The 14981-nt window shown below is 46.2% G+C and overlaps 1 protein-coding gene across 1 annotated transcript in view; it reads left to right on the top strand.

The window, feature by feature from the left end:
- LOC120054616 (receptor-type tyrosine-protein phosphatase S-like) overlaps window positions 1-14981 on the top strand; it is a 201671-nt gene that overhangs the window by 141233 nt on the left and 45457 nt on the right. Inside the window, exons 16-22 of the mRNA XM_039002094.1 lie at window positions 2583-3176; window positions 4237-4331; window positions 4691-4941; window positions 6123-6210; window positions 7281-7493; window positions 7786-7952; window positions 9220-9335. Of these exons, the coding sequence (XP_038858022.1) occupies window positions 2583-3176; window positions 4237-4331; window positions 4691-4941; window positions 6123-6210; window positions 7281-7493; window positions 7786-7952; window positions 9220-9335 (1524 nt within the window). The remainder of the gene's footprint in view (window positions 1-2582; window positions 3177-4236; window positions 4332-4690; window positions 4942-6122; window positions 6211-7280; window positions 7494-7785; window positions 7953-9219; window positions 9336-14981) is intronic.

Here is a 14981-nt window from a genome sequence, read left to right as displayed (position 1 = left end):
GTTCAGAGTTCGTTTTGATATTTCAACCTGCGTGTCCTGATCGTGTCTGGTGTGGGTGGACAAAATCAACATGTCCACTCGCAAGCGGTCTGGTCAGCATGTAAGAATGATGCAATTTTTTTACTTTCACTTGGCACATGCACGCAAACGCACACACATACACACGCGCTCTTATACACAGACACACGTATTACTTGTCTTTAGGGGGGATTACAGAGCAATAGAGAGAGTGTGCTGTCTTTGTGTGTGCGTGCGCCCATGTATGTTTTACTACTGTGTGTGTGAGAGAGGAGAGAGGAGAGAAAATGAGTAGGAAACTCAATCCACTACTCAATCAAGACGACTGTGTGTCAACAGCGGCCAACAGCGACCATTAAAGCCAGCCCTGATGGAAAACGTGCCGCTAGCTCCACTGGGAGGGATTGAGGGAGGCCAAGTGGAGAGGAATGGAGTGATGAGAGGGATGGAAGGAGAGGGGAAGGAGAAAGAGAGGGATGGAAGGAGAGGGGGAGGTGGAGAGGGGGGGGGGGTAATCAAGGTGTCCCCTCTTTGCGGCAGATTGCTCCCAGTCCCATGTCGCCTTCATCATGAGGACTCTCATTCTCACCCCCTCCTCCTCTTCCTCCCTCCATCCTCCAGTTTTCCCTTGGCATCAACCTGCTTCCTCAGTTAACCCCACCTACCCTTTCCTCTTCATTTACAGTAGTCCCTAGCCTACCCTGTAAACACACACACACACCTCAGGCCCATTATCTCAGATGTTCTCATTGGGGCTTACTAAGCAGTGAATGTGAGGGGAGTCAAGTTTAAACAAGACAGGCTGGTTGCAGGGCTGTAGTTCTAGTTTGTTAGCGGGGAGTAATGGACGTATTCATCTCGCCGCTGTTTGGAGGCTGCTGCGTTTCCATTACTGTTCCAACTCAATTTGCCCCTTCCCAGAACAGGCCCATTAACAAGAAGGAACAAAGTGGCTGGGTATATGGGGAAGTGGGGTAGATGTGAGTTGTCAATTGGTACGGGAGCCTGTGTGCGTGCTACACAGTGGCTAAGAGTGTGTGTACAAGAATGCACACACACGGTAAATGTGTCGGCAGAAATCCACACACATACACACAAACACTGAAACAGACACACATAGCATTGAGGTAGATGTTGTTCCAGCCAGTGAGAGGGAGGGAGCGATGGCTCCGGACAAATGGGTGGCTTCTCCAGATTGGGCCCTGGCCTGGGCGAGAGGCCAAATTGCCCTGTGTGCAGCAGGGATGATGTAAGGGCAGGAACTGTCTGCTGAGTTGGGCTAAATCACGAGGCACGGTGCATACACAATCCACACACACATAAGCATGTACGCACGTAAATGGCAGAAGTACTTGCATTGCAGAGTAGCCTAACACACATATACACAAATTTAACTTTTACACCTAATGCGTGTGTGTGTTGGAGCCTGTGTGTGTATGTTTATGATTGAGCCTGTGTAGTGGTGTTTCGGGGATAGCATTTCGGTAGCGTTTTTGGGAGTCAGGTGTATCAAGTGAAAGATCACATCTTTTGCCTCATGTATTTTCATAGACAACGTTAGATGACTAGTCTGGTGTGGGATCGCTGTGCTAAGACGGGACTGGAGTGCAATTTCACAGCACTCATCTCTCACTAAGCGCCGCTCACTTCTGAGACAAAGCCTCCGTGTTGACACTGGCTCTATCACACTGATGGGACCTCTAACTAACGGAGAGAAACACAGAGAGGAGAGCCATCCACAACCCCGAATCTGGGTCACTGAAGTAGAACGTCTAGCCTACTGCATCATCCAGTCTATAGCTCATCCAGTCTAAAGCCTCATATCGAGAGTTGATTATCTCTTATCTTTTACACTGAAACTTTGAGAGTACTTTTTTGTAAGAGAGTCACGTCACAGTTAGCCTGGGTGCCAGTCTGTTTCTGCCAAGGCTTGACAATGACAATGGAGTTGGCCAAGCAAAAACAGATCGGGGACAAGGCTACATCACAGTCACTTTGAGTTCCATTTCCCATTTGCACACGCTTCTACTCGTCGATGCTGAAATGTATTGAATATCGATTTGTGAATAGGAGAAATGGCTCATTGTTTCTGTTGCGAGGACCTTTGAAGCTGCATTTGAATTTCGTGTAATTATCGGAATTGACTGAGTTCAAATGGAATCGACGCCAACCCAAACAGAGTACTGTCGGTCTACCGGCCCAACATTATGTCGTTGAAAGTGTAAAGTAGTCCCAGACAAAATCGGTTTTAGTGGTCCTGTTTCTACTGACTGTTCTTGCATAACCTTTCATCTGCTGAAAGAAAAAGTTTTTTTGCCCCACTAAAAGGCACATTCCATTCCATAATGAAGAAAACAAGTTTATCCCACACCAACATACACCATTGTCCCCCCGAGCAGCCTTAATCTTGTCCACAATGTTACGGCACAGTCTATTATTTGTTATTGACGTACCTAGATGTACGGAACCACACACCGTTCTCGCTCCTCAAAACAAGTCTTGTTTGACCTCCTAGAGTAAAATATAAATGGATAAAAGTTGTGTTTGTTTGCTTTCCTCAACAGTGCCTGGGCCGCCCTATCTGTCGGTGGCTCACGATTCAGAGACGTCGGCCGTGGTGCGCTGGGACGCACCCGATGTTATGATCCCTGGCATGGAGCTGCAGGGTTACAGGCTTCAGTTTGGCCGCAAGGACGTGTCCCCACTGGCCACTCTGGAGTTCACCCCCCAGGAGAGGCAGTACACAGTGGCCAGCGTCCACCGCGGTGCCACCTACCTCTTCAAAGTCCAGGCTAAGAGCCGAGGTGGCTTCGGGGAGGAGGCTACGGCCGAACTGCATGTGCCTGAACAAACACCCCAAGGGTACCCCCAAATCAGCGAGAGCTCCAACGTGACCTGCTGCTCGGTAGAATTGGCGTGGTCGCCCCCGGTGCTGGCAGAGCGCAACGGGGACATCACGGAGTACACGCTGGCGTACCAGGAGACTGGCGTGGGGGGCGCACCCCGGGAACTCAGCCTGCCCGCCATCCAGTCCAGCTACGTGCTCAACAGCCTAAAACCCAACTCGGCGTACGACGTGAAAATACGCGCGCACACGAGTGTAGGTCCAGGGCCCTACAGCCCGCCGATCCAGTATCGGACTGTGGCGTTTGAGACAGGTATGGCTTGCCTGTTTCTCTCCCAACCCGGGGGGGAAAACACAAAATTGAAAACAACAAGCAACAACACAAAAATGAAACCAACTTCCCCCCCTCCAACCACCTTCACTTCTTCTCCACGACAAAAAAAATCCTAGAACCTTAAAAAGTTTGCGGGGGACACTCACTTCACTAACCCAAAGGTAAAACCAGTCAGTAAGTTACAGTCAGTCAGTTTGAAAAAGGGGAGGACGCGGCGTTCCAAGGTAAGTGCCGGTTGGTCAGACACCTTGCAGTCTCCTTTCAGCCCTATGCAGCCAAGCACACTCACACAGCTAATGCAGCCTCACACACACACCCCCAATTTGCAAAGAAACTAAACAAAGGTAGGAACTCAGTGTTTCAGTCAAGAGTTTGTTTTAGTCCATTTCCGTTAGCAAGTGCAAGACTTTGGTTCCTTATTTCCGTTGGTTTTCAGTTTGTTTTGAGTCCCCCTCTCCTACTCTGTCCCCCCCCCCCCTCCCACTATGGTAAGGTTTGTGGCATGGCATCCCCCCGATGCACTGCTAACGACTGTCGGCATGCTGTGTTTGGGTCTGTCTTTGTGCCCGCCAGGCAGCACGTCGTGGGCAGTGCCAACCCATGCTCAGAGTGCAGAGATGGTTGGCGCCAGAACCACAAGGGTCAACGACTCCTGGTTTTCAATCGGATGGGAGCGGGCAAAGGGGGATAGTTACTAGTAGAAAGGTGTGGTGGTCAGAGAGGGGTTGGCACTGCCCGGGTGGCCGGCCAGCGGGCACGTCCGTGCTCCATGGGTCCGTACTTGTCCATGAGTCTCCCGTGCTGTGTGTCTAACCAATAGCGTTGCCCCTTTCACAGCCTATCACAGCACAGCTCACCGCCCGCTCACTACTCCAACCCAGAGGACCCCAGCTGGGAAAATGACCTACTCTTCCTTTTTGTCTCTTTCACACTCTCTCACTCTCTCCTTTCCTCCTTCCCCAGCTCTCCAAACTAAACACAGCCTCTCTGTTTTTGTTTTGTTCGTTTCCCTTTATTTTTCTCTTCTCTCTCACGACAGATGTCCCGAAGAACTTCACAGTGAAGTGGGTTACCAAGACAACAGTGTTGCTAACGTGGAAGTTTGCTGAGAGGCGGTTCCCATTCCGGTGCACGGTGAGCGAACGATGGACAGACAGACAAATCGACACACACGTCTACAGGACTCGATGAATTCATTTGTGGCTAATTATGCCACCGACTGCAATTTTGATTTAAGTCACAGTTCAAACGATGCAATCTTGCGTAGACCAAATTATAGAGTTAATCAACCCTTACAGAGAGAAGTCTATAGACAGCCAGGCATACACATGCCATCTTGGAACACACTATTCCCAAAGAATATCTCCTACAAACTAATTTTACATTGTCCATGCTTTTACCCAGCAGTTTTACCCCGGAGCTGAGACTTCCCTAATGTGTCTTTTTTTTTGTGTGCCTCCGTTTCTCCATCTGTCCATCTGCCCCCTGTCCAGATTGAGTACAATCGCCAGAAGATGGACGTGGACGCCCGGCTGACCAAGGCGCTGGTCACCAGCCTGCGGCCCAACACCACCTATGAGTTCCGGGTCACGTGTCAGGAGAACACAGAGGGTGGACCTCGCCACCGTGTGGTCGCTAGGACTGCACCGCCCATTCTGGTCAAGAAGCCCAGGCTGGAACTCTACTCGGAGCCGGACAACATTCTGACCATGGGTTTCACCCCGGTGGAAAGCAAGGACATCAAGTGAGAGAAATTGACGCCTAGGTTTCGGTATATGGGTTCATGGGTTTGTCTGACGTGGTTCTTTCTTTCATCGTTCTTTCTTTTGTTGGTTCATCCTCCTTTCTATCTTGCCTTCCTCTTTTCGCTCTTTTGCCGGTTCGTCCCTCTTGCTTGCTGTCCTCTGTTTTTTTTTCACTCCCTCAAACTCCCACACTCTTCCACATAGCACACATTACACCTTGCTTTCTTGCCCTCGCTGTTGCCAACCTTCTGTCTTGCTCTCTCATTTCCACTCTCACTGCGGTGTTCCATTATCCTCTCCCTCTCACAGTCCTTTTCCTCTGACTTAGTATCTATCACTATCTCTTTCTCTCTCTATCTCTCTTTCTCTCTCTATCTCTCTTTCTCTCTCTATCTCTCTATCTCTCTCTATCTCTCTTTCTCTCTCTCTCTCTCTCTATATCACTCTCTCTATATCACTCTCTCTATATCACTCTCTCTATATCACTCTCTCTATATCACTCTCTCTATATCACTCTCTCTATATCACTCTCTCTATATATATATCTCTCTCTCTCTCTATATATATATCTCTCTCTCTCTCTCTCTCTATATCTCTCTCTCTCTCTCTATATCTCTCTCTCTCTCTATATCTCTCTCTCTCTCTCTATATCTCTCTCTCTCTCTATATCTCTCTCTCTCTCTCTCTCTCTCTCTCTCTCTCTCTCTCTCTCTCTCTCTCTATATATATATCTCTCTATATCTCTCTCTCTCTATATCTCTCTCTCTCTATATCTCTCTCTCTCTATATCTCTCTCTCTCTATATCTCTCTCTCTCTCTCTCTCTATATCTCTCTCTCTCTCTCTCTATATCTCTCTCTCTCTCTCTCTCTCTCTCTCTCTCTCTCTCTCTCTCTCTCTCTCTCTCTCTCTCTCTCTCTCTCTCTCTCTCTCTCTCTCTCTCTCTCTCTCTCTCTCTCTCTCTCTCTCTCTCTCTCTCTCTCTCTCTCTCTCTCTCTCTCTCTCTCTCTCTCTCTCACAAACATACATACATACATACATACATACATACATACATACACACGCACACACACTTTCAGGCTAAACCCAACCTAGCCCATTCGTCCCTGTAGTGTAAGTTAGTGTTATGGCTCTCTGAAGATGTTGTATGTCGATGGTACTGATGTCTGTGTGCCTCGCAGGAATTTCTATGTGGTGGTGGTACCACTAAAGAAGGGCTCGGGAGCAGCCCGACATCACAAGAACCCAGAAGAGATGGACTTGGAAGAGGTAAGAACCGAGGAATAACACACATTCCAGAGTTGCTCAAAGTCCACAATGGTATTGTGTTTCAACCACAGTGCTCTTCCCAGGTGACTCAACTTCTTTTTATCACTAAAAACTTGAACCATATGTACCATATCTGAATAAAATAAAAAATAAAAATTGTGACTTACACAAAGGGCACAACATTTCTATAAAATGTCATATTGCGCCCTCGCATGTGGTTCTGGCTAAGTTTGTCATATGCCATGGAGATGTTTATAGCAACGTCAGAGAGGTACTGTCGTTTTCCCCATGTGTGGTCCCTCTCCCTCCATCCATCCATCCTGCCTTTCCCACCCTTCCTCGATTGTTAGGGGTGATCCTGAGCTGTGATCAGCGAATGGCCGCGGGAAGATGTTTTGGGTTGGGGGTTGGGATCTTCCCGCGGCTTTGGATCGGCGGTGAGCTATTGGATTTGGGATTACCAATATTCCACCTCTTCAGAGGACTCCTTCGTTTTCTGTTGTAAAGGAATGGAGTGGCCTGGTCTGTCAGGGCACCATGCCAACAAGCACCCTATTGACTTTTGGGCCAGAGTGTACGGAGGGAATCGACCTGCAAAACCCTATTTAGGAAGTTTTCAGCGGGACATTTCGATTTTTACACAAACTATCTCCGTTGATCAGGTGGTTATATGTTCTCCTCTTCACACACTGACTGATCAGATAGATGGATGGATGGAGCAATAGGAATGAGAAACTGATGAGTAGACAGGCAGGTGGAGAGAAAAGATACAGACAGACGGACGGACAGAGAGACGGACGGACTGTACTTTTGATGGATACAGTGGGTCTGCCAACTCTTTCCCCTTTTTAGCGTTTTACGAGAGCATGCATGAACATTCTCAGTCAACTTTTTCAAATGGAGATGAAGCAACTAATATGTAGAGAGACGGAGAGACAGATACATTTGACAGATATACATTCAGACGAGACAAACCAACCAACCACGACGAAGTCCCTTAGACATCTCACACCTCCTCAACCCCCTTCCATACCTCGTTCACCTCGCCACTCTCTCCCCGTCTCCTCCAGCTGCTGAGGGACATCACCCCGAAACGTCGCACCAGGCGCCAGCTGAGCCAGGCGGACGGCAAGAGGCCCTACATCACAGCCTGCTTCAAGCAGCTCCCCGCCACGTTCACCCTGGGCACAGAGCACCGCCACAGCAGCTGTGAGAACAAACCTCTGGAGCCCGGGCAGGAGTACGTCTTCTTCCTGCTGGCCGAGCTCAACACCACGGCCGGGGTGAGGACTAGAGATGGAGATGAGAGGCGCATGTGGATACACGTGCACATGCACACTTGCACACACACAAACAGATCCATATACAATATCCATATACAATATAGAGATAACTAACTGGTCATACCAGATGTGTGAGTGAGTTAATGAAAGGTATTCGTGCTATTCATAGCTACACTACTTCTCAGTTTAATTCCATTGAGCCCTTGTCTATATTTGACGTCTGTCTATTTGTTTCCTGTTAATTGTATTGAGCCCTATGTCTATCTCTCTCTCGCTCGCTCGCTCTGTGTAGAAAATGTTTGCGGCCAGCCCGTACACGGATCCAGTGGTGACCCCAGAGATGGAAGTGGATCCTCTGCCCATCGAGACGGGCGGAGATGGCCTCATCTGGGTGGTGGGGCCCGTGCTGGCCGTGGTCTTCATCATCTGCATCGTCATCGCCATCCTCCTCTACAAGAAGTGAGTTACGTTGTAGGAGACTCTGGGGGGGATGTAGGCTACAGGGGATTCTGAGGGGATGGCGTTTGTTCTGTATGTTGGGGGGGTTGCGGGGGGGGTGACTTTTCAAAATCGAACAAACGTACGAGAATTTCAGTATGAGAATTGTGAATGAAAGGAAGGTTGCGAAGGAGGGGACAAAAACGGAGAGACTGTGGGGGAAAGAAGACATAGAAGAGTTAGGGAAAGAGCTAATGCTCTGTGTTAATTGAAGCCAGAAACATATTAATGATGATATCTTTACTTGAAGGGGGGATATCTAAAGCCTTGTTTTAACCTCAAAGTAACTGAACTCTAAAGTATCTACATGTGTTTTGGGGCTGGAGCAAGCAGTTGAAGTACTGTATCTGATTCTGTTTTAACAGTTGTAGGCAACACATTGTCTAAGAGACCACAAGCCCCAGTAGTATACTGTAGCTGTGTGCAGTCATGTATGTAGAATAGGCAGGCCAAAGTTTGAGTAGGAGAAACAGGGCCTAACTTTCAGATGCTCCCTGACAATTAGTCTGACCTTGGCTTGTACCTCTGCATGCTGGTGGTTAGGGAGAGTAACATCTCTCCTTGGATCTCTCTCTCTCTCCTCTCTCTCCTGCATTCCCTCTTTCTCCCTGGTGGCTAGTGTTTCTACCTGCCCTTGGTCCTGACACCCACACCCCCCCCCCCCTCACCAAGATACACACACAGTCATACACACACAGTCATACACACACACACATACTCACACACACTCACGGTAACACACACACACGACCCAGGCCGGCTCCTCCAAATGCTGATGAGCTTTATCTAGCTAGCACTGCGAGGCGGCTGCCCCTGTGAATTTTAAAATGCTCTCTATTGATTTCTCTCTTCTCCCCCCTCTCTCTCCTTGTGTTGTGTTTTTCCCCTCTTTATATATTTATTTGAAACTCCATTGCTTTCTCCGGAAGCAGCAAACCTGACAGGTAAGGCTTAGCCGTACTTTATTGCTGTGTGTTTTTTCCGGCAAGAAAATAACCTGTCTCAGCATAAAATATGTTTTTAATTAGTCGGGGTGAAAAAATGTCAGGGAAAGAGAAGCTGGCTCACTAGATATTACTCTCGAACTTGTTTCATGGAGGGTTATTTCGACATTCAGCACTAAAGTTGTTGTAGCATCACAGTGAGCTTTTTCGTGTGGAGGGTGGACATTTTGTTTGGTTGCGTCTTGACGGTGTGCGTCTGTCTTTTCCTTCCCCCTTTCAAAAAGCCGTAAACGAAAGGAGTCAGAGCCCAGAACAAAATGTCTGCTGAACAACGCAGAGATCACACCCCACCATCCCACAGACCCCGTGGAAATGAGGCGCATCAACTTCCAAACCCCAGGTACGGTGTGGAGACGGGACACAAACAAACACAGACCAATTTAGCAGCATTGTAGGGACTTATAAGTGAATGCGCAGCCCACATGTACACCACCGTTCAAAAGTTTGGGGTCACTTAGAAATGTCCTTGTTTTCCATGAATACATTCATGAAATTAGTTGCAAAATGAATAGGAAATATAGTCAAGACGTTGCCAAAGTTATAAATAATGATTTTTAATTGAAATAATTTACCCTGTACAAATCACCCACTTTACCACCACCAAAGCACCCCCAGACCATCACATCGCCTCCACCATGCTTGACAGATGGCGTCAACCACTCCTCCAGCATCTTTTCATTTTTTCTATGTCTCACGAATGTTCTTCTTTGTGATCCGAACACCTCAAACTTAGATTCGTCTTTTCATTACACTTTTTTCCAATCTTCCTCTGTCCAGTGTCTGTGTTCTTTTGCCCATCTTTTATTTTTATTGGCCAGTCTGAGATATGGCTTTTTCTTTGCAACTCTGCCAGGAAGGCCAGCATCCCGGAATCGCCTCTTCACTGTTGACTTTGAGACTGGTGTTTGGATGGGTACTATTTAATGAAGCTGCCAGTTGAGGACTTGTGAGGCGTCTGTTTCTCAAACTAGACACTCTAATGTACTTGTCCTCTTGCTCAGTTGTGCACCGGGGTCTCCCAATCCTCTTTCTATTCTGGTTAGAGCCAGTTTGCGCTGTTCTGTGAAGGGAGTAGTACACGGTGTTGAACAAGATCTTCAGTTTCTTGGCAATTTCTCGAATGGAATAGCCTTCATTTCTCAGAACAAGAATAGACTGACGAGTTTCAGAAGAAAGTTCTTTGTTTCTGGCCATTTTGAGCCTGTAATCGAACCCACAAATGCTGACGCTCCAGATACACAACTAGTCTAAAGAAGGCAAGTTTTATTGCTTCTTTAATCAGGACAACCTTTTTCAGCTGTGCTAACATAATTACAAAAGGGTTTTCTAATGATCAATTAGCCTTTTAAGATTATACACTTGGATTAGCTAACACAACGTGCCATCGGAACACAGGTGTGACGGTTGCTGATAATGGGCCTCTGTACGCCTATGTAGATAGTCCATTAAAAATCAGCCGTTTCCAGCTACAATAGTCATTTACGACATTAACAATGTCTACCCTGTATTTCTGTTCAATTTGATGTTATTTTAACCGGCGAAACAAGGACATTTCTAAGTGACCCCAAACTTTTGAACGGTAGTGTATGCAACCCCCCACCACTCACCCCAACACAGGTACACACATACTTTTTTAGGAAAATGCACACCCTCGTACACGCACAATCAAACACCCCTCACACATTGACCTACACATGGAACATAAAGACATCCGTACTCTCACCAGCGTATGCACATACAAACATGTTCATGCATACACCCAAGTGACCTCACACAATTATCATGTGAAAGAAAAATGTGAATGGCTCATGTATCACTGAAAATCATGGTGGATTTCAGACTTTCAGACCCATCAGCTCAATGAAACTATATTTGAAATGTTTGGAATGTAGACCAATGCTGTGTTTTGTCGCTGATATTTAATTTGTGTTTCTCCATCTACCCATACATACTACTACAAACCAACCGTTCACAATAACCATAACACCTTGTATCTCTAAAATTATAAAGATCAGAGATTGTTTTTTTTGTATGAGAGCATCTTTCTGAAAACCTTTTAGTCCACTTTTCTGTCCTTCTACCATCACTGTCCTCAAGTGTTGTTCATCATCTTGGCTGGAAAAGCCCTCTCCGTTAAAAGACAAGAACACTTGATCCTGCTCTCATTTTCTCCGAGCTTCTCCGTCTCAAGCCTTGGCTGACATTTCCCCGTGGCTTCTGTCTGGCCTTGTTGTCTGTCTACACCCTTTGACCTGGTCACACATTCCCCCGTCCTTGTCTTTTCTCCTTACTCCCTTGTTTCCTCTATTCATCTCTCGCTCCCCCTCTCCTCGTCTATCAGTCATCAGTCTTCTGTCGCCAATCTTCAGTCCATCAAAAGGCTCACATTTCAAAGGACCTAATCTCCTGTGCTGCATGGTGAACTCGAGATTTGGTGCAGGCAGCCTATACTTGTAACCCCCACCCTATTTGTACATTAGAGGACAGAGCGAAATATCATTGGACTCCCAACACAAAGACAGACACACACACACACACACACACACACACACACACACACACACACACACACACACACACACACACACACACACACACACACACACACACAGGTTCCAGTGGCTTGAACCCCTCTCCTTTATCACACACTCTCGGATGTAGGGCTCGTACCCTCACCACCGGCCCTGTAATAGCAGAGAAAATGAGCATGATGGCCTTTGGTCGTATTTGTGTCTGCTTTCCTTCCAGTACATTCCCTCTCCTCCTCCTCCTCCACCGCTCCTTAAAGAATAATGAAAAACCTTATTACGGTGGCTCTCTCTATCACACACACACACACACACACACACACACACACACACATTCTACGTATTATTAAGTGAATCCTCGTCTCCTTTTGCCTATTACTGTCGTTCCATTGAATTCAATGTCATTATCTCTTCACTCGGTGAGATGTTAATTTAAACAGACATTTTAGCGCAATTAAGCTGGGCGGGGAACATTTTCGAACATCCCCATTAGCTAATAGTGGCCATTGTTCAAACGAGCGTACTCTACTGCACTTGGAGGGCCCTCCAGTCCAACCCAAAGGAGCATATGTCACCAAGCCCATGCCTGCGCAGTGGCCGCTGCCTTGGGTTAGCATGAAATATGTTTTAGATGATATGTCAGATGCTACACCAGACTATAGTCTAGGCGTGTGTATTTGCGTGTGTTTGTGCTTCGCTGGCACCCTCTCGTCCTTATCTTTAGGTTTGTACTCCGGGTCTGTCTCCAGACTCGCCTGGCTAATGAAGCACAACTTAGTTGATATCTGTCATCTCCCCCTCCAAACCCACTCCTCCCCCCGTCTATAGCTATTAGTTATCTCTCTCTCTTTTCTTTTCCTCATTTTGTGCCTCCTACAGCTATTAACCTCTCTCTCGCTCTCTTCCTATCTCTGTCTCCATTCTTTCCCACATTTTTCCTGCTTTTCATATTTTTCTGTCCCCTGTCATCTGTCTGCATTTTCTGGTTCCTTTCTTTCTGTGCTTTCGCTCTCTCCGAGGGCCACTTTCCCACATCTCCAAATCCAACTCTCAGAGGTCTCGGCTCTCATCATCTCACTTCCTGCCAAGCCCTCTGGTCGGAGGCTGACTTCCTCTACCAGGCCTGCAGGAGAATACCGTGCTCTGCTCACTTATGCATCCGCACACTTACACAGACAGACACACACAGAAAGTATTCACACCCCTTTGACTTTTTCCACATGTTGTTGTGTTACAAAGTGGGATTAAAATGGATTTTATTGCCATTTTTTTGTCAACAATCTACACAAAATACTCTGTGTTGTCAAAGTGGAAGAAAAATTCGAACATAATTTTTTTTTAATGGAAAATAAAACACTAATATATCTTGATGAGATAAGTATTCAACCCCCTGAGTCAATACATCCTTTGGCAGCGATTACAGCTGTGAGTCTTTCTGGGTAAGTCTCTAAGAACTTTGCACACCTGGATTGTTCAATAGTTGCACATTGTTCTTTTAAACATTCTTCAAGCTCTGTCAAGTTGGTTGATGATCATTGCTAGACAGCCATTTTCAAGTCTTGCCATAGATTTTCAAGCCGACTTAAGTCAAACTGTAACTAAGCCACTCAGGAACGTTCAACGTCGTCTTGGTAAGCAACACCGGTGTATATTTGGCCTTGTGTTTTAGGTAATTGTTGAATTACCTGCTTAAAAGGTGAATTTGTCTCCCGAGTGTGTTGGAAAGCAGTCTGAACCAAGTTTTCCTCTAGGATGTTGCCTGTGCTTTGCTCTATTCCATTCATTCTTATCCCAAATATCTTCCTAGTCTCAGTGATGTGATGTGTTGGATTTGCCCCAAACATAACGCTTTGTATTCAGGACAAAAAGTTAATTTCTTTGCCATATTTTTGGGAGTATTACTTCAGTGCATATTTTGGAATATGTTTATTCTGTACAGGCTTCCTTCTTTTCACTCTGTTATTTATGTTAATATTGTGGAGTAACTAAAATGTTGTTGATCCATCCTCAGTTATCTCCTATCACAGCCATTAAACTCTGTAACTGTTTTAAAGTCACCATTGGCCTCATGGTGAAATCCCTGAGCGGTTTCCTTCCACTCCGGCAACTGAGTTAGGAGGTGTTCATGTATCTTTTTATTGACTGCGTGTATTGATAGACCATCCTAAGTGTAATTAATAACTTCACCATGCTCAAAGGGATATTCAATGTCTTCTTTACGAGCCATTGGAAAACCTCCCTGGTCTTTGTGGTTGAAGCTGTGCTTGAAATCCACTGCTCGACTGAGGGACCTTACAGATAATTGTATGTGTGGGGAACAGAGATGAGGTAGTCATTTAAAAATCACGTTAAACACTATTATTGCACAAAGAGTCCATGCAACTTATTTTGTGACTTGTTAAGCACATTTTTACTCCTGAATTTAATTAGGCTTGTCATAACAAAGGGGTTGAATACTTACTGACCCAAGACATTTCACCTTTTCATTTTTTATTCATATGTAAACATTTCTAAAAACATAATTCCACTTTGACATTACGGGGTATTGTGTGTAGATCAGTGACACAAAATCTAAATTGAATCATTTTAAGCTGCGACACAACAAAATGTGGGAAAATTCAAGGGGTGTGAATACTTCCTGAAGGCACCGTGCACACAAATACACGCTCCAACCCCACACTTGCATCGGGAACGCCTCATCTTTGTGTTTAACTACACTGTCTTTCCACAAGTCGTCGAAATCAGGTGGCACGCGCACGCACACACACCGCCGGAATGATAAATTACATTTTTGGACCGGAGATTTGTCGGCCCCCCCCCTCTACATTTAATTAGTTATTGTCACAGTGAAATCAGAGGAAGGGGATGTCGCACCTCTTCGTCCCCATCTTTCTGCACTTGTCTGCTGATTTCCTGACCTGCTCATCCCCTTCTCGTTACGCCCAGTCTCTCTTCATGGAAATTGTCGATTGAGATTCTCACCTCAGAGAAGCCTGACCGGATGACTTACGGGATGGTACAGAAGGATGAATCTTAGTTAGGAGTTAGCCCTTTGGGTACACCCAGCCACTCATCTCTGAAGTGTGGTAAGGGTTTTTAAGGTCACACTTTGAGGACAGGAAACCGTGTGCTCTGAGGACTTCCAATGAGATGACCTGTAACCTTTTGGTCACTACCTGCACGTCCGCTGTTTCGTTTCCTTGCTTTCTCTCGTGCATATGACCAGAAGTATATTTTGTCTCTGTCGGAAGAAAACCTGTAGCTGTTGGAAATAAAGTGTTGTTATGTGTCTTCAGAAATGGTCAAACATGGCAGTTTTTTCCATTCCCTGAAAGCTTTTTGGGGGAGATGTTTTGTTCAAACAGTGATGATTTACTCAAATGGAAAGTGTTGGTTGTTCTCCTGACAATGTAGTTTGAGGGCTACAAGATGCAACGCTAAAAAAGGAGTTCACATAC

This window comes from Salvelinus namaycush, chromosome 10 (genome assembly GCF_016432855.1).
Source record: "Salvelinus namaycush isolate Seneca chromosome 10, SaNama_1.0, whole genome shotgun sequence".
NCBI lineage: Eukaryota > Metazoa > Chordata > Actinopteri > Salmoniformes > Salmonidae > Salvelinus > Salvelinus namaycush.
Note: the sequence above shows the minus strand (reverse complement) of the source record. Positions and strands in the feature narration are given on the sequence as shown.